A 24,091-nucleotide genomic window follows, 5' to 3' on the forward strand; every position below is an offset into this window, starting at 1 on the left:
AGATTTATGCTAGTCGAAATACAAAAAGAGCCTAATTTTGTGTAATTAAATAGTTGTGGTATAAATCGATGATATGGATTCTTTACTTTAAAATGCTAGCGTGACAAGTTTGAAGGTGGGATATCTCAAACGAAATCTATTTCTCTCCCTTTCCCCTTTAATGTCCTTATTGCCATGTGTCAGTTAACATCTTTCACGCTTTCCTTACTGTCTTGTCCCCCATCCTTACAGCTCATGCCAATACGTAACCAGATGCAAGATGCTTTGTCCAAGTGTGTCATGTCGAGTCATCACATTTTCCAGAAAACCTCTGGTTCACTGATACCGTACCCAGATTTCAACGCAAGATCCACTTTTTCTGGGATCCTTGTGTAATTAACCAATTACCCTCTATACTATTCTGTCTCTTATTTAAAGCTCAGCATGTGATAAATGCATTTTATTATAATTTGCTAAGAAGCTGTTTGCCAGCTGCTCTGGTATCTACTTTTAAATACTGAGCAAAGCCCCAAAGAACCTGTTTTGCTTTTTGCGCTTACTCCTCAGAAGCTCTGTCAGACGTGTGCAGGCACTTTTAGGAAACGACCCACTGCTGCCACACTCTCCTCTTAGCAGATGGCCGTTTCTGTGTGGCAGAGGGAGTGCTGTCGTGGTTCCAGTCCCTGATCCTTCAGGGCACGACCACATTGCTCAACAGTCTCCTGCACTGGGCAGATGGTTGGTATACCTTCCTCTACTAATACTGTTATTGCTATACTTTAAAGATTTTTCTGGATCATCAAGTGAGGATAACAGTCACATTTTTAGGAAACTTTTTAAAAATTCTTTTATTGCATTTCCACTTCACAAAATTATTGTTCCACTCTATTTATAGATCGTGAAATTGGACAGCCTGAAACCTAGTACAAGCAAGCATGGTGTTTGGTTACACCATTTTCTTCTCCTATTTGAGAAACTCATTAGTATAGCACAATGGGTATTTATTGTCCCTAATTTCATTAGGAGATGGAGAATAGGTATGATTAACTTATAATTTCAATTTGAAACACATGCCTATTACTTGCATTCTCCAACATTCAAGGATAATTATTTCATTAAATCTTCTTAGCAAACTATAATATCAATTTCCTAGGGGCTGGGGTGAGAAAAAACCAGGATATTAACCTAAAAGTTTCCAAATCAAAATAAAGTTAGTGAAAGCTTAATTATTTCAAATGAGAACATGTGCATACTTGAACAGTTTGCTTGATATGTTTTTTAGTCCTGGATTTAGTAGTTACTTCCCTTGCTCCATTCTTAATCTTAGCTGATGATCTTACTGCCTATTTTGCTGAGAAAATAACAGCGCTCAGTGGAGAAGTTGGTCCTCCGCCCAGCCCTCACACCTCCTCTGTCCAGGGGGGCTTTGCCTTCCCGGCACTGGGACCCTGAGCGGGCCCTGCTCCTGCCGGCAGTCAGCCCCCACTGCTGGGCCCAACTTCACACCCGCTCAGGGAACTTCTCTCCAGTTACACGCTCTCTCTCCGTGATCAGATGTTCCCTCTCCTGAAACATTCGATCATCACTCAAACAAAAACAGTAACAAAAATACTTTCTTGACCACAAACCCACTTTTATACCACCTTTTATATAAACACTCCTCAAAAAGTTGTTTAAACGACGGTTTCCCCTCTTTTCTCTCTTCCATTCTCCCTTGAACTTCTGCCCGGCTTGTTTGCATCTGTTCACTGAAAATATTCGTGTTCCCTTCCTCGCAGCCCTGCACACCGCCCCAGGCAGCCTGCGTGCAGGCCTTCGGGCCTCAGCACCCCTGCGCTCAGCGCTGAGGCCTTCTGGGCGCGCTGCTTTCACGGGCCTGCTCACTGGCAGACACATTCCTCCTGGCTTTCCTCTTACTTCCCTGGCTGCCGCTTCTCGGCCTTCTTTCTCACTACCTTCTTTTTAAGTCCCTACATGTTGTGTTTCCCAGAGCTCAGGCCTCAGGCCTCTTCTTTTCTCCATGAACACTAACTCCTGTGGGATCTCGTCTAGTTCATGGCTTCACGTACCAGGTGTGGATGCCATCTGTCCTCTGATGCCACCATGCAGAGCCTGCCTCAAGCCCTTTACAGGTTCCCAGGAGAAGGAAATGCTCCCTACTCTATACTTTCCAGTGTCTCCCATCAAACCCAGAATACAAGACTCTTTCACTGTGGCCCATGTGCTCTCATCTCTGTGCTCTTTCCATTGTCCACGCGGCCCCAGCCACACTGGCCTTGCTGCTGCTGTCCCAGGACGTCTCATGCCTTCACTTCACGTAGGATCCTGTTCAAACGTCAGGACTTGTTCCCTGACTACCCCGCCTTAGAAAGCATCTTCACCGTCGTCACTTTCTCTTCCTCACGCCACTCTATCTGCCCAGCACCATCACTGTCTTGCAACCTATCATGCTTATTTGATTATTCTGCCTTTGGTACTGGAAGGTAAGCCTCAAGGGGTCAGAGCTTCCTGCTTGACTAGCTGCCAAATCTCTAGCCCCCAGAATACTGTCTGGCACACAGCAGGCACTCAATATCTCTTTAAATGAATGAATAACCCTCAGTGGCTATTTTTATTTAAAAAATAAGAAGGAATAAAGAATCTTAACTTGCCCGTTATCAGCAACATTTAAATCTGCTTCACTTCTCTTTATATCCTCTAGTGGATATTGCCACCCAATGCTCATGTCATTTCTCTATAAAAAAAACTTGCTAAATGAATCAGGTTGAACTGAATACTTTTTTCAGCAGCGGGTAATCAGTGCTGAAATGAGGATAAGAATGCTGCTGCTTGATCCTTATTTTCTGATGCTGGCCAGTGTCAATCTGGAGTTCACACATGTGTTCAAATGAATAGATCATCTTAATTTTCTTCAATCAGTGTCAGTATCGTCATTCTGTTCTGGGTCATCCTTATGCCAAATAAAATAACACTTCTGAGAGGAAACTTCTTCCTACTCAGAAGGAGGGAGATAATCTTAGTCTCTACCTCATTCTGGGTAGGATCATAAGCCTTTTCATCCACATCAGTCATGATGGCCAATTTGGGCCATTTTGAAATAAGGGACAGTTCCTGTCTCGTTTTCTAGAGAAGAGTACAATCTCTTTATTTCCTGATTTTGCTATCTTTACATAGCAATAGGTCTAATGCCCACATTCAACTCTAGTTTTTGTTTTAGAACCAATGCTTGATTTCACAAAAGGAAAAATAAAATAAAATTGCTGTTTTATCCTAGGGATTTTTCAGCTGCAGGTAACACAAAAAAAAATCTGTTTTCAATGGGTTAATCAAAGCAAAGGTTATTGTTCCTACATGACAGACACTGGTGTGGTAGGTCCACCCCGGCCTATCCTGGGTCCAGGCTCTATCTTCCTTTATTCTCTGCCCTCTTCCTCAGGTTTGCTTTTGTCTTGGGCTTGTCACCTCATGAGTGTTCTGTGAAGATCAGAGAAGGAGGAGGGTACGGCAGCACCAGCCGCACCCTTTTAGTCGGGAGGGAAAGCATCTATAGACAGCCTGTGTTACTTTCCCTAGGTCTTGTTGTCTGAGATACATTGTCGAGTGGCCACATCTGGATGTGAGAGAGACGGGGCACGCCAGCATTCTCAGCGGGGCGGATTGCTTCTCTGAACCCAGTCAGGGTTCGGTTATCAAGAAAGGAGGAAGTAGATATAGGGTGCAAACCAAAGTGACTGCCCTGGCTGCGTATGGTAACCATGTAATTGCATGTGAATGGGGATCCACGAGGACACCTTACTGTATGTAGTTTGAAGCATTGTTCGTTACTCAGGTAGTTTCCAGTTTCCAAGAATACTTTCTATTTCTTTTCTGTCCTTGCAAAAAGAACTCTACTATTAGTTTTGCTCCTGCTTGAGTAAGATTTTCATAGAAGACGTGGAATAAATTAGCAGTTATTCCTGCTGCTAGATATAGCAAGTGGCTCGCAGTATTTGGGAGACTGAAGATTGATTTTAGACAACCGAAGTTCTGAAATGAGAATAAAATAATGATTGTCTCACAGCATTGTGGTCAGGATATATCAAAATAATGCTTACCAGTGTTCATTGTTATTTTCTTTAAGGTGATTTCCTCATTCATAAATCATCCTTATTCAGTATCTACTGGGGGATACAGTGGTAAACAAGTTAGATAAGATGAAAGTCCTCACTCACGTGACTCATCTGACAGGGGCTAAGCAGATGAACTAGGAAGATAATTTCAAGTAAAGTGATAAAAAGAAGGCAAGAAAGGGTAATGAGGTGAGGGACAGTCTCTCTGAAGAGGTGATTTCAAGCTGAGAATATTTTTTCTTGAGACCTAATTCTCTAAATAGCCACATTACAAGTAAGATATTCTGGGTGAAAATGTGCAGGTTTTTTCTGGGAAAAAACACTATTTTTATCACAAGTTCCCTTTATCCTAAAGGCAATAATATGAACTATTATAGAATTCACAGGTTTCTTTTACCCAACAGATGGCTCTCTGTCTAATTCGCCATTGAGTCAACCCATTAAACTTCATCTTACAAAATTTGCCAAGGAAGTTACTGCAGTAACTTCTCTCCATTTTCATTGCGTGTTCTTTTTGACCCCTTCTTTGTTATTTTCCTTGCTACTGCTCTTAGTGTAATAACTCTTCTCCCCGTAGTTGAGGTCATACCTCTCCTTTCACATATAACAAGGAGGGGATTATGACACCCATCAGGGCTCCACAAATAAATATGCATTGAAGAACGTGTAAAATATCACTTTAAACCTTCATTTAATCAAGTGCATTAAAATAGTCCTGAAAAAAAATACTAAGTGGAGTTCATTGAGAGTTTCCTGGAATGTTGTCCACACAGAGCTGCACTGGGCCAGCTGCTGGAGAATATTGGTGGGTTGGCTGGTTGGTTTGTGGGTTTCACGTTCCAGGCCTTCGTGTTTGTCACCTTGGTGCTGGATTGTGAGGCGCAGTTTGGAGAAGTCTATTTATGCCCTGTGTTTCTTTCTTTTCTCAGAGATCCTTTTATTTACTAACACAAACATACATCTTAATTAAGAACTTGTTTACAATTTTTAAACATCAATTCCTCAGATTTCTTTAAAACTTTTCTTTTTTTGGTGAGGAAGATTGGCCCTGAGCTAACATCTGTTGCCAATCTTCCTCTTTTTGCTTGAGGAAGATTCGCCCTGAGCTAACATCTGTGCTGGTCTTCCTCTATTTCATATGTGGTCATAGCCACAGCATGGCTGACAAGTGGTGTAGGTCCGTGCCTGGGATCTCAACCTGCAAACCCGGGCTGCCGAAGTGGAGCATGCAAACTTAACCATTAGGCCATGGGGCCGGCCCCAAAAGTTGTTTTCTTTTTTAAAGCTGTGGCTAAAAGCCGCCTTTGGATAGAACAGCTCTTATTGCTCTCTATTTATCCCTCAAGGTGTTTTGCAAAGTTGTGAGAGCATAATAAATGTCTAAGACATACTTTCTTACTGTTCAATAAATTTAATGAAAATTTATTTGAGGTATAAATATTTGTTCTAATATCATCACACATTGGGACCCAGCCTCAGTCAGTATTTTCATGCAGCATAATCACACTGTAATGCAGATTTCTGATTTCTATGTAAGCCTCTTTTCTTGACTATGAGCATCTTGAGAGCAGAACTGTGGGATACTCCTCTGTTCATTCAGTAAGCATTTCCTGAGCACCAACTCTGTTGTCAGACGAGGTGCTGGTGACACGATGGTGCAGTACACTCAAGCTTGTAGCTTATGGTCTAATGAGAGAGACAAACATTAAACCAATCATCACTTAATTTGTGGTGGAGGTTAATGCTATGCAAAATGTTTTGTGTTTTGAAAATATCACTCTGGTTGCAAGGTGGAGAATAGATTGGAATGAGTTAAGAACAGCTCCTGAAGTTCTCCAAGGAGGAAATGATGGCAACATGGATTGGGCCAGTCACAGTAGAGATGAAGATAAATTGGCCGGTTAAAGAAATATTTAGGAGACTGAGAATTGATTGGAAGTTGGGGTGGAGTGGAATGAGGGAGCAAACATGTTAAGGGTTCCCTCCAGGTTTCTGGCATTGATTGTGATGAGCAGCTCTGGAGGAAAAGGAAGTTAGGGGGACAAGATAATTACTTCAGTTTGCACCATGTTGCATTTGAAAAGCCTTTAAGAGATCCCGCTGGAGATGTATGGAGTTGTATGTATTGATCTGGAACTTAGAATGTCTGGGCTGTACCCTATGAGCATCTACAGCATACGGTTGGTAAACGAAACTGTGGAAATGAATGGCTCAGGAACGAACTTTGAGGTTCTCTGACATTTTAAGGCTGCCTAAAGGAGGAAACGCTGGCAAAGGAGATATCAAGAGAATGCCTCTCTGCAGAAGGGAAACCATAAGTGTGTGATGTCACCACGCCGGCAGCCAACACAACTTGAGAAGGAGGTAGCCAGCTGTGATGAACAGCGCCAGGACGTTGAGCGCGCGTGTGCTCAGCAGTGCGTGTTGGGCTTGATGAATCCAGGTCGTTAGTGACCTCAGAAGGTACATAGATGTGGCTTGAGAAGTGCGATCTGAGGAGTATGTTTAAATGTTGGTGCAAAGGGTTGAATATTCCAGGAGCAAGTGGAATATCTGATAGCCTAGAGATTGTGAAGAATGGAATGTGGGTGAGATCCAATCATAAACATAAAAAGGTGGTTTGCTTTGGGGAGAGGAGAATGCTCCCTGCCTTGTGATGGACAGGAAGAAGGGGAAATGACGGCACAGGGAGCAGGCTCCTGTTTCCTCAGTGAAGTAACAGGCAGGCTCAGCTACTAAGAGCCAAAGCGGGGAGGTGCGGGGAGAGTTTGGGCAGTGGAGAGGGGCTCAGGTGACACTGAAGACAGGAGTTTTGCTAACACCCTATCTGCACTGTTGTGTAATTTTTTTCCCAAGAGAACTTATGCAAAACACAGAGTGGCAGGATAGTACTCTTGACCCATGGCTGACTATTTTTTTTCCATAGCCATGTGACAAAAGGTTAAAGAGGCAAGGGAGTTTAAGTTACTTGCAGAAGAGGGTCAAATACTGGTTGATGGGATCGAAGATGAGGGGAGGGAGTTGTGATGAGAGGAGCTGATGATGGGAAAGCAGGGAAGTCAGCGATCTGGAAATTCCAATGCTGTTGAAAACACCATCGGCAACTGGGATACCTGAGCAAGCCGGCTGCCTGCAATGCGACTTTGCAGTCAGAGAGGCTGTTTGCTCAGTGATTTGGGACGCAGTGCTATTTTGAATGATGACAAGATCCAGAGGGTTTTCTTTGTGTATGTGTCTCAGGTGGGTTTGGGGAAGAGGCCAGTGGGGATGAGGTGGTTAATGATCTGTGAGGGCATCGTGTGGATGACCAGTATGACCGTGTGGATACTGAGGCTGCCTACAGTGACTGTTGGGGCTGGGACAGAGGAGAACTCAGTGAGCCGGGGGCAGGGTCTTCCCTGATGCTGGGGTCACAGAGACAAAAGGGTGAGAGCAACGAGAGGGCCAGTGTCATAGAGCTTGTGTTGTCAGCCTCAAAGAATATGAAAGAAATAGAGTCTAGAAGAGCCACAGGGAGGAAAAGAGGGCACTCACTTCTCTACCACTTCTGAGGCACTTGGGGTGTGAGAAAATGAACATTTCTCCTGAAGAAGGTGACAGGACACAACGTCTCCAGCCAACTGCCAGATTAAATTACAGCTGAGAGATGGAGAAAATGTTGAGAAGGGGACAAGAAATAGGGAGCTTGAACAGGAAATGGAAGTCTGAGAGCTGGGGAGGGAGAAGGAAAGTGTGAGACTGTCAGGGAAATAAGGCCCAGAGCAGTCTGACAGCGTGGGATAGAACATTCTGGGAGCTGATGTCTGTGCGTGTGTATGTGAGGGGGGAAGGAGGGAAAGAGCAGACTGAGGAAAATCACAGTACAGAGCAAGGGGGTTTCAATCCTGATCCTCCTTAGAGATAGATTGCCCCTTGGGCTTGACAGATGCATCTCTGGCCTGCAGTTGGTAGAGCAGGATAGAGTGGGGGCCAAGCACTTCTTTCTGGAGACAGCTTGACAGCTACTGGAGGAGTGTGGTCGGGCCATGTGTGCTGTCTTTGGCGGGCCCCATTTGCTAGCTTGGTATCTGTCTGTCCGGCGTTTGGGAGAGCCTTGCTGTGGTCCAGTGGGAGCTCGTGGGGAATCACAAACCAGACCTCACCCACACGGGTTCCCAGCTCATGGCTGTACTGCCTTAACTAGGATTTTTCTCTGAAAGAAATAAGTGAATGTTCTTTTATCTGGTTCTTAAAAAAATTTCTTCAATGCCTATTTATTTTGATCTTCCCCTGGTATTAGTTGTTGTTAGCGTTATCTATTACAACACTGATATTTTCTGCTAAATAATTTTACGAAACATCATAACTAACCCATATGTGTTTTTTGGTGATGTTTGTTTTTAATCTGTGACGTCTCAATGAATATCATTTACATATTTTAGTCTTTACAGTTCTTCTTTACTGAGAGTGTTTTCAAGGTATGTTCTTTTAGTTCCTAAAAGAGCAAATGATGTGAAAATCCTTCTAGGTCAAGCTGTTTGTCCCACTGCAGGGTGCCGAGGACTAGGCCATACCCATGGCCCATGGAATTCAGGACATCCCAGGTAAAACTTTTCCTATTTAAATTATTTCAGGCATGAATGAAAACATCATGCAGATTAGCAGCTATAAGAAGCATCAAAAATTACTCTCTTGGAGCCAGACACCTCCCCATCATACTCCCCTCCCTGTTTTCCTAAGGCCCTTCCTTGCGATTTCTGGCTGTCTGCCTGCCTCTGCCATCCTACAGCCTTCCTGGACTGCTGAGGCCTTGCCCAGACCCAGGACGCTTCCCACAGTCTCTGTGCTCTAACATTTTCTTTGCAAGTGCACACTCCCTCGGGTACACTCACCACTGAGTCCCGCCCTAGTCCCGAATTCTCTCCAGACAAGTGCTGAGTCTTGGTTTCTTCCAGAGAAATTCTAGAACCTCTTACCTTTTTTCCCATCTTGTTTTCACCTTGTTCCTATTTCTTTTTCTTTATTTCTTATACATTTGGAGATGAGAGAATTCTGTGATAGAACAGAAAATAATGTGTGAAATTATGCTGCAGAATATGCCTGTTTTAAATGTTTGATAATAGTATGAGGAGGATAGTTCTTGTAACAAAAAATAAGTCTGAATCAATGTGTAAGTCCTTATTGCTTTTTCTGTCCCCATCAATTGGTAAAATAATGTATAAATGAATTATTCATATTGGTAATCTAGTTAAAGAATATATAAATAAAAACTGAACTGAATTGACATAAAATTTGTCCAAATACACAAATATGTAAAACAAATATCTACATAGGTAGTATAAAGAGAAAAGAATGTCATATATTATATGAAGCAAGAAAACATTTGTTTGAATAAAAGAGATACAAATGAGGGGCCGGCCCCGTGGCCGAGTGGTTAAGTTCGTGCGCTCCGCTGCAGGCGGCCCAGTGTTTCGTTGGTTCGAATCCTGGGCGCGGACATGGCACTGCTCATCAAACCACGCTGAGGCAGCGTCCCACATGCCACAACTAGAAGGACCCACAATGAAGAATATGCAACTATGTGCTGGGGGTCTTCGGGGAGAAAAAAGAAAAAATAAAATCTTTAAAAAAAAAAAAGAGATACAAATGAAAGTCCTTCTTTATAATGTGGTTACGGTCCTGCAAACCAGTGCTAAAAACAGCTCTAAATGAATCAAAGCAAATGTTACTGTAAGAAATAATGGTAAACACTCCCAAATAGTATACACGAATATTAACACTTAGAAGAAAAGAATATAGTATAGTATCCATAAAAAAGAAATAAAGACATTACTTGGGCAAAGTGTAGGACTCATGACTTACGAGAGTAGAACTGGACCTTGTGGACACATTGTAGTGTTGTATGAGGGAAAGAGAAAGTGAATAAAAGACATATGGAGGGAGGGACAGAGAGAGGAGCGATCACATCATTGGGAGGGTGGTCTGTATTAGGTGAGGACCCTCTTGGAGTTGATCGAGCCATTCATTTCCAAACATCGCTAGGGGTATATGGCTATGAAAAACCTTCCTTAGGCTTTTCTTGTGTGTGTTTTCTGTTTGTTTTTAAATCTAGAGCTGGAGAGTCCAATATGGTAGTCCCTAGTTGTGTGTGTCTATTTAAATTAAATTTAATAAAATTAAAACTTCAGTTACTCAGTCACACTTAGCCACATTTTAAATGCTTAATAGCCACACGTGGCTAATGGCTGCCATATTGGATAACACAGAAAGTTCTGTAAGACAGCCCTGAGAGAGTTTACTATGTTCTGCTTGCTCATGGTAGATTTTCGAGTTGCGGGTATTTCCAGATGAAACAAGTGGCCATCTTAGTGCCTTCTTCAAAACTTGAGTTATTATCCTCAAAGTTAGCCGGATCATGACATTGCGGTTGATCTGTTCCTCAGTGCTCTCTGGAGTTTACCATTCTGTGGCCCTGGGGCTGAAATAACAAATATCACTCTGGACAGCTCCTCACGATTGCCAAGCAGCTCACTCAAAGCCCCTCCTCCCACTTCCTCACAGCCGACTTGCCTCTGTCCTGTTCTTGTGTGAGGCTCATTCACCTTCCCTCCTTGCACTCCGAAAACCTTGTGAACGAAGTCACAGTGGGTGCACTCCACTTTGTTCCAGCAGCTCCTCTGAACTTTCCTCAGCCAGTAGGATGTAAATAAGTCTGACTGTTGTTCTTATTTGTACAATCTGATTATACATACCATTGAGAATATCTGACGTGCTTTTCTCCACCAGCAGCCTATGAAAGTTGGCCTCAGAACTTCTGAAGCGACTAGAAGAATGTAAAACAGAGAGAAGGTTAAAGAAAGGCAGTCTCTGAAGCTTAGGGAAGAAAACAAAATCCTGAACACGTGTGGTAGGGAGAGGAATGAGACGTTTTTAGGGAGCTAGAGGGCACAAGACATTATGTCTCCAGACCTCCCCATTCACAGGGCTGCTCAGGGGGCCTCCTGGGAGACGGGGTCCTGACTCTTCTCCTCTCTTAGACGTTTCTGTGATAGAGCAGGGCTCATGCAAATGAGAGAAAAGTCTTCAAAAGCTTGATGATTCCAGTTGTCTCAGAAAGAAAAATAAGAGCAATGAGTACCTATAGTTAGCTTCTCTCAAGAATGGAAAAGACAAAAATTAGAGAAATGAATGGTTCTTGAAAGTGCTTTTTATAAAAACTTTATACAGCATTTAAACAATCAGGTAAACAAATTCTCACAGCTATGAAGAGAAATTCTGATAGAAAGCTTTGATTTTACTTAACACAGTTTTATGTTGAAAGGATGAGGACAGACTTCTTAGCGGAGTTGTTGCTGAGTGTCAGGAGGGTGATTGGAGGGTGCAGGTTGTGGGCGGCACAGGATTAGCTCCAGTAGGCGGTGGACATTTCTCTCGCGCACTTTAATCGTTTTCAGTGACACGTCTGTTTTTGTCAAGTTCAGGTTACTCACTGACTGACAATTTACATTTTCACTTAATATATTGATTTCTTTTTAAACTACCAATTCTGTTTTTAGTTTGGTCATCACATTCTGAATGTCATTTGCCAAGTTAATCAATTTACTTATGTAACTACATGTCTAACTAAAGAATTTATTTAAATCCTCTTGTAGTTAACTGGGCAAATATTGTTTTGATAGCATTCATAATCTTTGTGGTTTGTCTTCATGGTATTTCTATTATTGTAGTCTAAATTTTACATAGCTCTAAAGAGGAAAAATATTGCTGTTCAGTATGTATCTTTGGTGGTATCTATTGAAAATACTACATACACACACACATACATGCACATACACACCCTTACACCTGCTAGAAATTTACCATAACACACCAAGGTTATCATTATACATTTTTCTTCTTATGTGTCAAAGAGCTGGTTAGAGACGAGAATTTAAAAATGGTGCTACACTCTCCCAGATTCCTAGGTGTGCTATTATAATCATCTCTGGCTTGAGTTTCCTGAAGAATTTAAATTAATAAAACTTGCATATTCCAGAATGGAAGTATTTTTTCTCTTGTCATAGATGTGCACCTTTACCAAAGAGTCATCATTCGACAAGATGCTTTTTACAGTCTCTAGTCCTAAAGATTCTTAGGCAAATATTCATACATTTAAGAAAAAAAAGAAGGAAACAAATAAAACCAGAACCTCTCTTCAGTTTCATTAAGGCCTGAGACAACAGCTCAGTTGACTTCTGCTCCTAAAGCCCTGGGGAAGCCTAGGAAGCCTGGAGCTGTGCTGGTTCAGCCGCTGTTCCAGGCAGGGAAGGTGCTACAAGTAATGAATGTTGTTTTTACAAATTCATGTCACAATTTCTGGTTCTGATATTGAAGGTTTGGTGTTTTGAAAGGCAGCACACAGTCTCTTTACATTGTTAGCATCTTGTTCTGGATAGCTGACAAGGAGAATGGTGACATCAGGATATCGCTAGAGACACTTGAAAATAACATATCACTTTAAGAGACCAGGTAGACCCCTCGGTGTCCTTTTTAGATGGATTTCCAACAGGTTTATTTTAGTTTTCATTTAAGTAGTCAAGTGGTTAACAGTGTTGGTCAAAGCTGTTTGGAGTCCGTGTCAAATCTGCATAAACCATTATTTCAAGGAAATTGCCTGAGTTCTTATCTGTATGAAAATAAGACTTCTGGCCCACAATTATCACACAATTTACATTTTATTTGAATGAATTTACATAGTGAATGAAACGAAGTAGAGGTATTTGTTAACATAGAAATATTTAAAGATGACGGTATTGAGGCTACAAGATGTAAATTTACTTTCAAGCCGGTGTGCAGGGTTAGACACAGTTTTTCCAAATGCGTAGAACACAGACTCTGGAAGACTTGATCTACCCCTGTGCTGTGAAACAAACAAAGGTAGTTTACTTAGGAACTAGCAATTGCACTCTTTACACAGAGAGACGGGGGTGTTGCACTGTAAGTCCTTACCTGGTACCTCTGTGTGGGCAGCAGGACAGCAGAGCTGGTGACACACCATGAAGAACACCAGCAGAAAAGGAGCATCTGCTGCCCAGCAGTGAGGGTGCCAGAAAATCTAAGACGTTTTGAGTGCTCTTCATGGAAAATTCTAGCACAACTCAGCCTCTATTCATGATTTATCTGGAATCGCTTTGCCAGCTCAAGAAAAACCAAGGAAATTATTTCAGGTGTTTTCTTCTTTTCACATCTATTTCCCCTGTGTGTGTGTGTGTGTGTGTGTGTGTGTGTGTGTGTGTGTGAGTTTCTCTGTTAAGGTTCAAGGCTTCAGACTGGCCTGAGTTGGACATCCATCCCAAGCACTTACTATGAAATATGCGGCAAATTACTGCACTCTTCTTAGCCTCAGTTTCCTCATCTGTAAGTGGGAGGTCTTTGCAATAGGAAAAGTTAAATTACACGGTAAGATTAAAACAGGCATAAGTCTTTATTCATTATATGATGTAGAATCATGTTACTGAAAGCATAGCCACAGGAAATAGAAAGAGAAACAGAATAATATGAGGAGACTTTAACTCATCCATTTCAGACTGTAGGGGAGGAAGACATTTCCTCTACCCTCTATGGGTTTGTCTGTCCGGAGAACAAATTAAATTCACGTGAGACAGAATAGCAGGAGAAAATTAAACAAAGCTTTATAACATGTATACATGGGAGACGTCAGGAAAGCTGAGCAACTTGCCAAAAATGGCTGAAGCCCCCACCTTAAATATCATCTTCAGCTAACGACAAAGGAGGATGTTGGGGGTGGGAGGAGTCAGTTACAGGAGGTTACCAGAAACAGGAATAAGATTATTATGCAGATTTAAGTCCTTGCATTCTGTATTGATAGGAGTTTCTAGAGATAAGGTCATCCCCGTTCTTCCTGGTACAGAGAGGGAGGCATCTTTACAGATGGAGATCTCCTTTACAATGTAAATGTCTCCTAACAAAGGGTAAGTAAATTCTACTTTTCAGTTACTTTCCTGTCTGCAAAGTAACCAGCCCTAAATAATCATCATGCCAAAGAGACATATCTTGGGGTGGCCAATTCCAGGCCCCCACAAGACTATGATAGCTTAAGTAGGCCAAACAGAAATACAGACACGCAGAATGTGAGTAACATGATTTAGAAAAGGAAGAAGATTGACTGAAAGATATATATCAAGCAGAAAGCAGAATAAACCTACTTAAAAGAACTTTTCAGAACTTGACTATTAGGCCACAAACAACTTAATGAATTCTGAAAACCAAAACAGTTCAGACCCATTTTCTGATCAAATACAGTAAAACAAGAAATTGTTGAGAAAAAAACCCAATCACCTACAATACATGCAAAAACATTCATGAATATAACTTAAGCAATCATAGGATCAAAGGGGAACCCAAACCTAAATCTCAGAAAATCTACATTTAGGGTAATGAGAACACTAAAGATATCAGCGTTTGGGATGGCACTGTGTGTATGTTCAGAGGTAAATTTATACCTGACATAATAAGAAAGAATGAAAATAAGTATTCAACCAGAAAAGTTATAAACATTTTAAAAATGAGTAAAAAAGGAAAGAAAGATCAAACTAAAAGTTGAATGAGTAGAAACACATAAAAATAGTAAATGAGTGAGAGTATTCAAGAGTTGATTTTTTGAAACAAAACAACACTAACAGTGAAAACAAAGGGAGCAGTATTGTTGAGCTATCTTGGGCGGTGCCCACAGTGTTCTGAGAACTGGGGCTCCCCTTATCCAAAGAGCGACAAGTACAGCACTTGGATTTCTTGTTCCATCGCTCTGACTTTACATGTAATGGTTTGTTTTAAACGATCATCCTTTTAATTGAGGCCTGTGGAACTCCTCTGGGCTCCTGATCTTACAGACCTTTCCCCTTCAAGAAAACATTTCCTTTTCTATGGCTGAGTAGTATTTTATAAAGTACATAGAGGCTTTAACTCTATATACTTATGTATATAGAGTTACACTTCTTCTTTATCCATTCATCCATTGGTGGGCTCTTGGGTTGCTTCCGCGTCTTGGCTATTGTAAATAATGCTGCGATGAACATAGGGGTGCATGTATCTTTTTAAATTATTGATTTCATGTTCTTTGGATAAATACCCAGTAGTGGGATAGCTGGGTCATATGGTATTTCTATTTTTAATTTTTTGAGACATCTCCATATTGTTTCCATAGTGGCTGCACCAGTTTGCACTCCCACCAGCAGTGTACGAGGGTTCCCTTATTCTCCACATCCTCTCCAACACTTGCTGTTTCTTGTCTTGTTAATCACAGCCATTCTGACAGGCATGAGGCGATATCTCAGTGTAGATTTGAACCCTACTTTCGCTTCTCTCCTGTCCATAACAATTTTTAGTTTTTCTTCTGTATTCCATCTCGATTTGTCTTTTCTTTTTACTTCAGGCATTGTTTTTTCTCATTCTTCCTTAATATTTCTGGTTTCAGTCCATAGTTCTTCTGATTCTGGGTCAACTAAGTTTAACAATGCAAATCTGTTTTTACGTGGACTGTAAATTCTTCAGGACTATTGTTTGCACTATATATTTGGCCCTAAGAGTCTTTTTGTGCCCTTCTTCGGCTTTGTTCTGATATGTGATAGTAGCAGCTCGTGGTCAAACTGAAATCTGCTTCTGGTCTCGTTTTGGCAGAGAGAATACAGCTTCTCCATCTCCCACTTCTAATTACATAATATAGTTGATTTCTGTATTGGCCGTCTGGTGACGTCCATGTATACGGTTGTCCGTCTGGCTGCTTCAAGCATGGATTTGTGATGGACAGATTACTGACTTCGCAGAAACCCTGTACATGGTCTCCTGCTTCCTTTCTGACCACTAGTCCAAATTTTTCCATGACATTTGATTCTGCTTTATTTTTTTCTTTTTCTCTTTCTTTTAGACTTTTTTTTTTTTAACCTGGAAAACCCTATGGCAAGACAGTAAAAAATGAAGCATTTGATAGTTCTTGAAGATGAGACCCAAAGGCACTCAAATGGTTACTGGGGAAGAGCAAAGAACAAATACAAATAGCCCAGTTGCTAATGACGTGGCCAGACTAAAGCCAAAGGACGTCCAGGGGCTGCAGGGAACAAGGGTGCAAGGAAGGTCCGAAGCAGTAAGGCACACAGCACTGGAGCACGGAACGCGAGGAACACCGTCAAGGCAAAGGAGGCTGTGGAGCAGGAAACTGGACACTTGCATATTGCCGTCCTTGGCTTAGCAAACTACAGTGGACTGGAACGGGACACTTCAGTCAGACAACTACAAAGGGCCCTGCTCTGGAAATGACAGACTCAGAAGAACAGAGTGGCTCCAGTGCTGGGGCAGGAGGTTGCACAGGTGGTGAGGGGCTCTGATGTGAGGTCTGGCTGATAAATCAGTCAGACTTCTGGGAAAACCTATGAACATGACCATCATCCAAGTCTGTACTCCAGCTATGGATGCTGAAGAAGATGAAGTTGAAAGTTTTATGCAAGTATCCGAGAAGAAATTGATCACACACAAGACATGCTGGTAAATATAGGTGACAATGTACACGTAGGAAATAAAGTGCAATCTAACAGAAGTGAAAAGCAGGAGATGGCTAGTGGATTTCTGTGAAGTCAACAATCTGTCATTTTATTTAGGTATGCTTTTTGCGAAAAGCATAAAAAGTGTTAAAAATAAAATCCCGTTGTAGGGGATGAAGACATTTCCTCTACCCGCTCCTGGTTCTTCTGACTGGACAACAAATTAAATTCACATGAGATCAAGTAACAGGAGAAAATCAAACAAGGCTTTATAACATGTATACATGGGAGAGGCTCAGGCAAACTGAGCAACTCGTCAAAATGGTGGAAGCTCTTATCTTAAATACCACCCTCAGCTAAAGACAAAGGAGGATGTTGGGGGTGGGGGAAGTCAGTTATGGCAGATTACCAGAAAAGCACAGTAAATAAGAGTAAGGTTATTATTCAGATTTAAGTCCTTGCCTTCTGCATTGATAAGAGTTTCTAGAGATAATGTCAGCCCCCCTTCTTCCTGGCACAGAGAGGGAGACACCTTTACAGAGGGAGATTTCCTTTACAAATGTAAATATCCCTTAAGAAAGGGTAACTTCTACTTCTCAGAGTTTCTCTCAAGTCTTCAATTTTTTAAAAGTAACCGGCCCAAAATATTCCTCATGCCAAAGAGACGTACCTTGGGGTGGCCAACCAGTCCCCCATACCATCTTTTCCTCTTGGTAACAAAGTTTGACCTATTTGCAGTTATTGTTATAATTATTATATAAAGTGTACATAAGCCAACTTGCTTTTTGCCTTAAATGTTTTGCTTGTTTCTTTTTTATTTTTATTTTTTTGCTGATGGTGGAGCAGGAGAAGCTTTCATTCCTTGCTTTTCTAGAACATTTTGTTTGTTGGTAACTTCTAGCTTAGAAGGAAGGCTTTTAATTATTCTAATGGTTACTGTAAAGTTTTTCAGATGCATTTGTAAACCGACATTTACCTATCAAAGCCATTAGAACTGTAATCTTTAGCTTTTTTTTGTGAAACTTGAGATGCGAAATGCTTCTTTTTTCCCTAATCCAATTTACCTACTTGTATTAATTGAATTTGAGATTATGTACCTTACTCGTTTCTTTCTTTGTTTCCAGTTTTTAAGCAGTAGAGAACAACTCTTGGAAAGAAATAAAAGGGCAAAGAATTTTGCAATCACATTTAAAACAACGATGTATGTTTATTTCTATATATTTTACTAGTTCCAGTGGTAACCTCAGTCCTTTCTGGCCACGATTTCCTGATTTCTTTACTAAACATCCTTTTTTACTTGTTCGAGCACAGTCTTTTTCAAGATTTGTTTTAATTTGTCTATGGTGTCTGCATATTATGTTTAAAATCTTTACATATCAGAGAATGCGTCACACCCACGAGCAATTTGAGAGGAGGTAGAAGTTTTGAGCCCAGATCTTTTCTTTGTCAGAGTTCTGTCCATGTTGGTTCATATCATCTTCCAGTTTTTATTGTAGTGTTGGGAAAATCTAATGCCAGCCTGCATGATGGTCCTTTGAGGTAGCCTGCCCTCCTTTTATCAAGATTTCCTATAGAATACCTTTATATCTTGACACATATATATGAAATTTTACAATTCCCCTACATGTGTCTGGATGTGGTTTTCTTGTCATTTGGTTTACCTGTAATGCTATGTTCTCTCTCAGTTTTCAGGCCAAAGTCCTCCTTCATATCAGATCCTTTTTTCTCCACATCTTTTAAAGTTTCGTGTGTACTCTAACAGTCTCCTCTCTCCAAAACTTCTGCTGGATGACATTGGATCCTCTGCATGTGTCCCTCATGTCTCTCCTCTTTTCCCTTTCATTTTCAGTTCCTCCTTCCCTCAGGCCTGGGGAAATGCTGCAATGTATGTTCTCAGGGGCTGGTCTGGTCTTCTGTGCCTCTGTGAGGTCTCTCCACATGTGATTGCGTTGCACCTCCTTACAAGCTCTCCTGGCCTGTTAACAGTGTCCTACCATCCCACAAGCATTGACTTCTGCAGGCGTCTGCTTTCAGCAGGGGCTATGGGAGACGTTTCAGATGCGAAGCTCTTAGTTGATCCTGACACACAAACATCCCTGCAGTGGAAAGCGTCATTTCTGTACTGATTCTTTCAAAACAAAAACAGTGTCATGTGGCCTAAGCCCTTAGCTAGAAGTAGTTTAAGAATATTCCTTATAATTTCAGGTGATTGGCCAAAGGGTAAGTTCACATCATCTCTGGGCCTCAGGTTTTTCATCTGCAAAACCAGATGACTGGCCCAGGTGATTTCTCATTTCCCTTTTAGTTACAATATCTACGTATTGTGTACTCTAAAATGTACATAACAATATAATTCTCTTAAGATCTATAGCATACTGCCTGGATAGAACTTATTCCAGTTGCAAGTAACTTACCCGTATGTGAATTTCACTGTTTATTAAATGTAAATATCTTGTCAAGGACCTATATTCCAAAGGAAAGGCCCATAACTGCAAAACTTTTGCTAGCTAAAAGAACTGGGCTGGAATAATCCTTTCCTAAAGATACTCTGAATCAAAATTAACAATCCTTCCATTATCTGCTAGGCACAGGAAAAAAATATACATAATTCCATAGTTAACTTGCTGTGATTTCCTGGAGTTACTCAAATTGTTGAAGAATTTGTCCCAGCTAATCTGAATGCGTGGGAAACACTGTAATGTGAATTAAAATGGATTATTTTTTCCCCAAGAGGTAACATTGCTAAGCTAAGAGGTTTGTCACTCTCTATAGTTTCTTTCCTATAGATAAATTAAGCTTAAACACATCATTATTTTGGAGACTCTGTTTTCTTAATTTTAGATAAATATCTTTATTAAAATATGATGGCTAAAATCCAAGGAGAAAACGTAGCTGGGGCCAGTCTGCCTTTTGTGAATGAGGATAATGTTGCTAGTACAACTGATTTTTGAAAGTTACTTGCAATGCAGACAATAGGGTGGACTAAGTTTGACACAAAATTAGAATGTTGATGTTTTCCCTTTGGAAAGACTCTATTGTACAAGATAATAATGACAGTCATAGTAATACGTTATATTTGCATATCATTTAACCACACACAGAATGTTTCACATGTGTTCTCTTATTTAATACACAGAGTAGCCCTATTATGTAAGTTTTATTATCTCTATTTTGTGAATGAAAAAAAGTAAGTCTTGCCAAATTGTGTCTTCCCATCATGGCACAGTTGGTAAGTGCTGATTTTAAACTAAATGTCTGCTGACTACTCGTCTGGTACTCTTCTGCTGCTCCCAGATGCACATGTGGAACTGAAGTGGTAATTGAAATTATGTCTCTCACTTGTAGATTAGGAAGTTTAAGATCACAAAGGGAAATTGATAGTAAACTACACACAAACCTACGACATCTGGATAATCAACTGCAAGCAGACTGTTAAGAAGTTTTCTCACTTGAAACAATGTAGTACAAAATGATCTCTGGGATTCCTTTCAAACTCTAAACTTTTGATTCCCAGCTCCAAAATAGACACACACACACACACACACACACACACACACACACACACACACGAGACTCTTAAAGACAACTGTAGTTGTTACTCATAATTTGTTATAGGTAATAAAGAAGAATCTAAACTACCTGGATGTCTCCTTCCACTTTGGTATGTAGAGCTGGGAAAGTACTTATAAAACATGAAATATCACTGAGAAACTTACAAGCCGGAAGTCTGAGATAAAACATTAGTTATGAAAATATTAAGCTAAATATGATGACTTTAATTATCCCTTTGTCTCAGTTGTTCTCATTTTGGTGATTTAATAAATACAGCTTAGCACTCCAATTTCTGCTACGATACTGCAGTTCCTGCATATGTCAGATTTACATTCATCTGACTGTCTAAGTGCAGCCAGATGGAAGAGCCGTGTCACCTATGATCACTGTTAGCACTGAATTTTCCACATTCCTTCTTTGATAACAGTGGGTACAGTTGAGGAGGATTTAGGATTGCATTAGAAATGCTAGACCAATAATCCGAACTAAATAATGTAGTGCCATATATCTACAAATGATCATGCTGATCCTTGAAATAGACACGATGGCATTAACCTCAGTTATAATAATACGTGCTGCAGAAAGCTCCAGTATGAATGGAGAACAAATAATTCTGCGCGTAAGAAGTGGAGTTGGATCTCAGAGCCCAACTATAGAATCTTGTAAGCATCAACTACGTAGTAAATACCAAAACTAATTTCAAAAGATATAGGAATTCCATTCCTAGTTAAATACCCAACAGAAATGTGTACGTAAGTTCACTAAAAGACATGTACCAGAATGTTCACAGCAGCACCATTTATGACAGCCCAAACCCCATTTGGTAGACTGACCCCCAACAGTGGATGGATAAATTGAGGCATACTCACACAATGGATGCTATACAACAAGGAGGAGGCACGGACTCGGACCACACACAACAACATAGATGAAGCTCACAACTGTAACGTTGACTTAAACGTTTGAGTCAAACACAACTAGTAAATACTGAATGATTTCATTAATATAAGGTACAAAAACAGGCAAAATTTACTACTATATAAAAATTGAGGACTGTAGTTACCCTCGAGGGGAGTGACTGGAAGAGGGTAAATGGAGGGGCTTCTGGAGTAATGTTTCATTTCTTGATCTGGTGCTTGTGACACGAGTGTGTTCAGTTTGTGAAAATGACTAATAAGTTGTGCATTCTGTGTGTAAGGTCTACTTCAATAAAAAGGTTTGCAAAAAGTTATCTTAAGAATATTGATGTAACCCTCCTAGCGGACATTACTCACGAGTGTCTACGAGTTGACCCTCCACGTTCGTGGACCAGCAACAGTCTGACAAGTCAGTCGGTAACGCCAAGCTGTAAGGGAGCCTTCTGGTCTTTCCGACCTCTCGAGGGAAGTCTCATGACAATGAGGTGGAACAGCCACCTCAGTGTGAAGGCTGCTGTGACCACGCCCAGGCCCCTGAACTCACTGACCAGCCCAGGAGGCAGCTGGCCCGCCTCCAAGGCTTTCCGCGAGGGCTGAGATCACACCCAGAGAGCTCACAGTGCGTCTATGCTGTTTGAAGCCCTCACTGGAGTTTCACAGTCCGTGGTTCTCATCTCAGGTTTTAACCTGCTTTGCCTGTGTCTATCAGGGATTGAAAATGAACAAACAGAACAGAGCAAAATGTTGACATTTCTGTGAGTTAGGAACTAGGAGACATTGCTTTTTAGCCCTGTGTGCTGGAGTGCATTACCCAGCTGATGGCCTGTTTCTGCTTCCTTTGTACTTACCTTTGGCTGGGGTACAGAATTGACTTTTCCTTCTAGGAGACAACAGGTCTTGTAGAGAGCTGTGTAGGGATAATGAAGGCTGACCTAAATTCCTTGTAGTAAAATTTGTATTTCGTGAAAAACCATGGTCGTGTCCTGAAGTTAAGCCTGGGACACGTACAGCTCCCATGCACATGAAAGAGGCGTGGAGTTTTCTGTCAAATGGTATTTGGCTGGGCCTCTGTGCTATTTAAACTAGACTGTGAAATAGATGGCGCGATCTTAGGAAGAATAGAATAGCACGTACCACTGTTTCCAGTATTTCCTGAACAGTGGTCCACGCACACACGAGCCTGACACGCTGCCTCTTTCTCTCATCCCACCCACCCACGTTCATCTAAGAAGTCTTTGCTGGTAACTCACAAACACTAAAAACAAACAACTAAGACCCGTGCTCTGCTAAGCAGCAAACTAATATTCTGTCCGGAGTATGAGGAGCGTCTGAGCGGCTCGTGGCATTGGCCTGCCCTCTCCACGCCGGCAGCCCTTTTCAGGCCCCGCCCTCCCAGCAGACCATGGCTCCTTTTGACAGTAGCTCCAAACAGGTCCTAATGTTCGTTCACAGATCTAAGTGCTAAGGATTTGAGCACAGTATCTGTAGCTATCATATTTCTAACAAACCAAGCTAGCAACTGATGGCAAAAGAAACCAGTGCTCTCTCTTACCTGTGACTTCGTATAATTAATATTGTTGGTAACTGCTGGAAATGCAGCGACAGGCTGCGGGGCCACTCCAGGAGAGGCCTAGTCAGCCTTGTAAAGGAGGCTTTCTGACGGGAAGGATGCACTTCTGGTAACAAAACAGACGGTGCCAGATTCCTTAGGAAGTGTAAGTTTAACCACCTCCCTGGACCTTGGTGTGAGCATTTGTGCCAAACTGCTCTTCTGTAACATGTCCAAACAAACAGCAAGCCCCTAAAAGAACGAAGACTTGATAATCATTTAATCAGTCACTTCAGGTATTTCTAAACAGTATTTAAAAATAAGGTACATAAGTGGCCAATGAAATTTTTGTGTTTTAAGGGCTTCTTCTGAATGGAATAGCTAGGTACTTCAGAGAAAAACATGGTGGAAATTTATGACTAAAAAAAATAGTTAAAACAAATATTTGCATTTACACTTTTCCATAAAAGTAAGTTCTTTAACAAAAATATGTCACCTGGAATGGCTTATGTTTCTTTCTTTTCTCAGACAGTTTTCATCCTTCCAGTGAACAGGCGTTTATTGAATGCTCTTTGCGTGACCAGTGTTGTGCTAGGTATAAGATCTATTCCTGTTTCCAGAAGCTCACCATCTAGGGGAGGAGATGAATGTATACGGTTAGTTAAATGGTATGAGAAAGGTAGGTTTGGGGAGCTGCGTATGAGTGGTCATATGAGTTTCAAGTTTCCCAGAAAGGGTATCTTCCCTGAATCCTGAAGAATGAGTAAGATTTAACCAAGCAAAGGAGGAAAAGAAGGAATATTCCAGCAAGAGGGAGTCACTAAGAGAGAGAACAAGTGCATGTGTGTGTGTGTGTGTGTGTGTGTGTGTGATTGTGCTTAATTTTAATTTCAAATATGTGGACCTTGGAGTTGGGTGGTGATAATGGGGGTGAGGGATGACAGATGCGGCTGATGATGTGACTGGAGCAATTCCCATTGTAGTCCTAAAGCTTTTCAACCTTTCCTGGCTGTGGGCCTTCATAGCCTCTCGGCATTTCATCTTACATTCAGGTCTGAGCCCCTTCAGTTCAGCTTGCTTGTCATCCTTTTTCTCAGGGGCCTGAGCTGGAGACATGTCTGATGTAGTAAGCATGAGGGGTAGCTTTTCCTTCTCGTGCGATCCCACAACAACCACTGACACTGCTCTGTTTTGGATAGACCTGTATATCCAGCTGCCATGGGAGCATCAACTTTTGCATGCTTACTTGGCTCTTTACTCTTGTCCCATTCAAAGCTGAACTCATTCCCCTGACCAAGATTTCATGAGTGGTGTGATCATTGATCCAGTTACCCCACTTGCAAGGTGAGGACTCATTCTCCTCCCTTAGCCCTGATATGTAGTCATTTGCCCAATCTTGTCAATAGAGTCTGCTTCCTAAATGTTCTCAAACGTGTGTGTGTCTCCATTTTCACCGCTACTCTAGTTCATGTC

The 24,091-nt window shown here is 41.4% G+C and overlaps 1 protein-coding gene across 1 annotated transcript in view; it reads left to right on the forward strand.

Moving 5' to 3' along the window:
* Positions 1–24,091, forward strand: part of L3MBTL4 (L3MBTL histone methyl-lysine binding protein 4) — a 469,197-nt gene that overhangs the window by 293,883 nt on the left and 151,223 nt on the right. Inside the window, 1 exon segment of the mRNA XM_070514531.1 lies at positions 8,546–8,671. Coding sequence (XP_070370632.1) covers positions 8,546–8,671 — 126 coding nt within the window.

The sequence above is a fragment of the Equus asinus genome, chromosome 7 (genome assembly GCF_041296235.1).
Source record: "Equus asinus isolate D_3611 breed Donkey chromosome 7, EquAss-T2T_v2, whole genome shotgun sequence".
Taxonomy (NCBI): domain Eukaryota; kingdom Metazoa; phylum Chordata; class Mammalia; order Perissodactyla; family Equidae; genus Equus; species Equus asinus.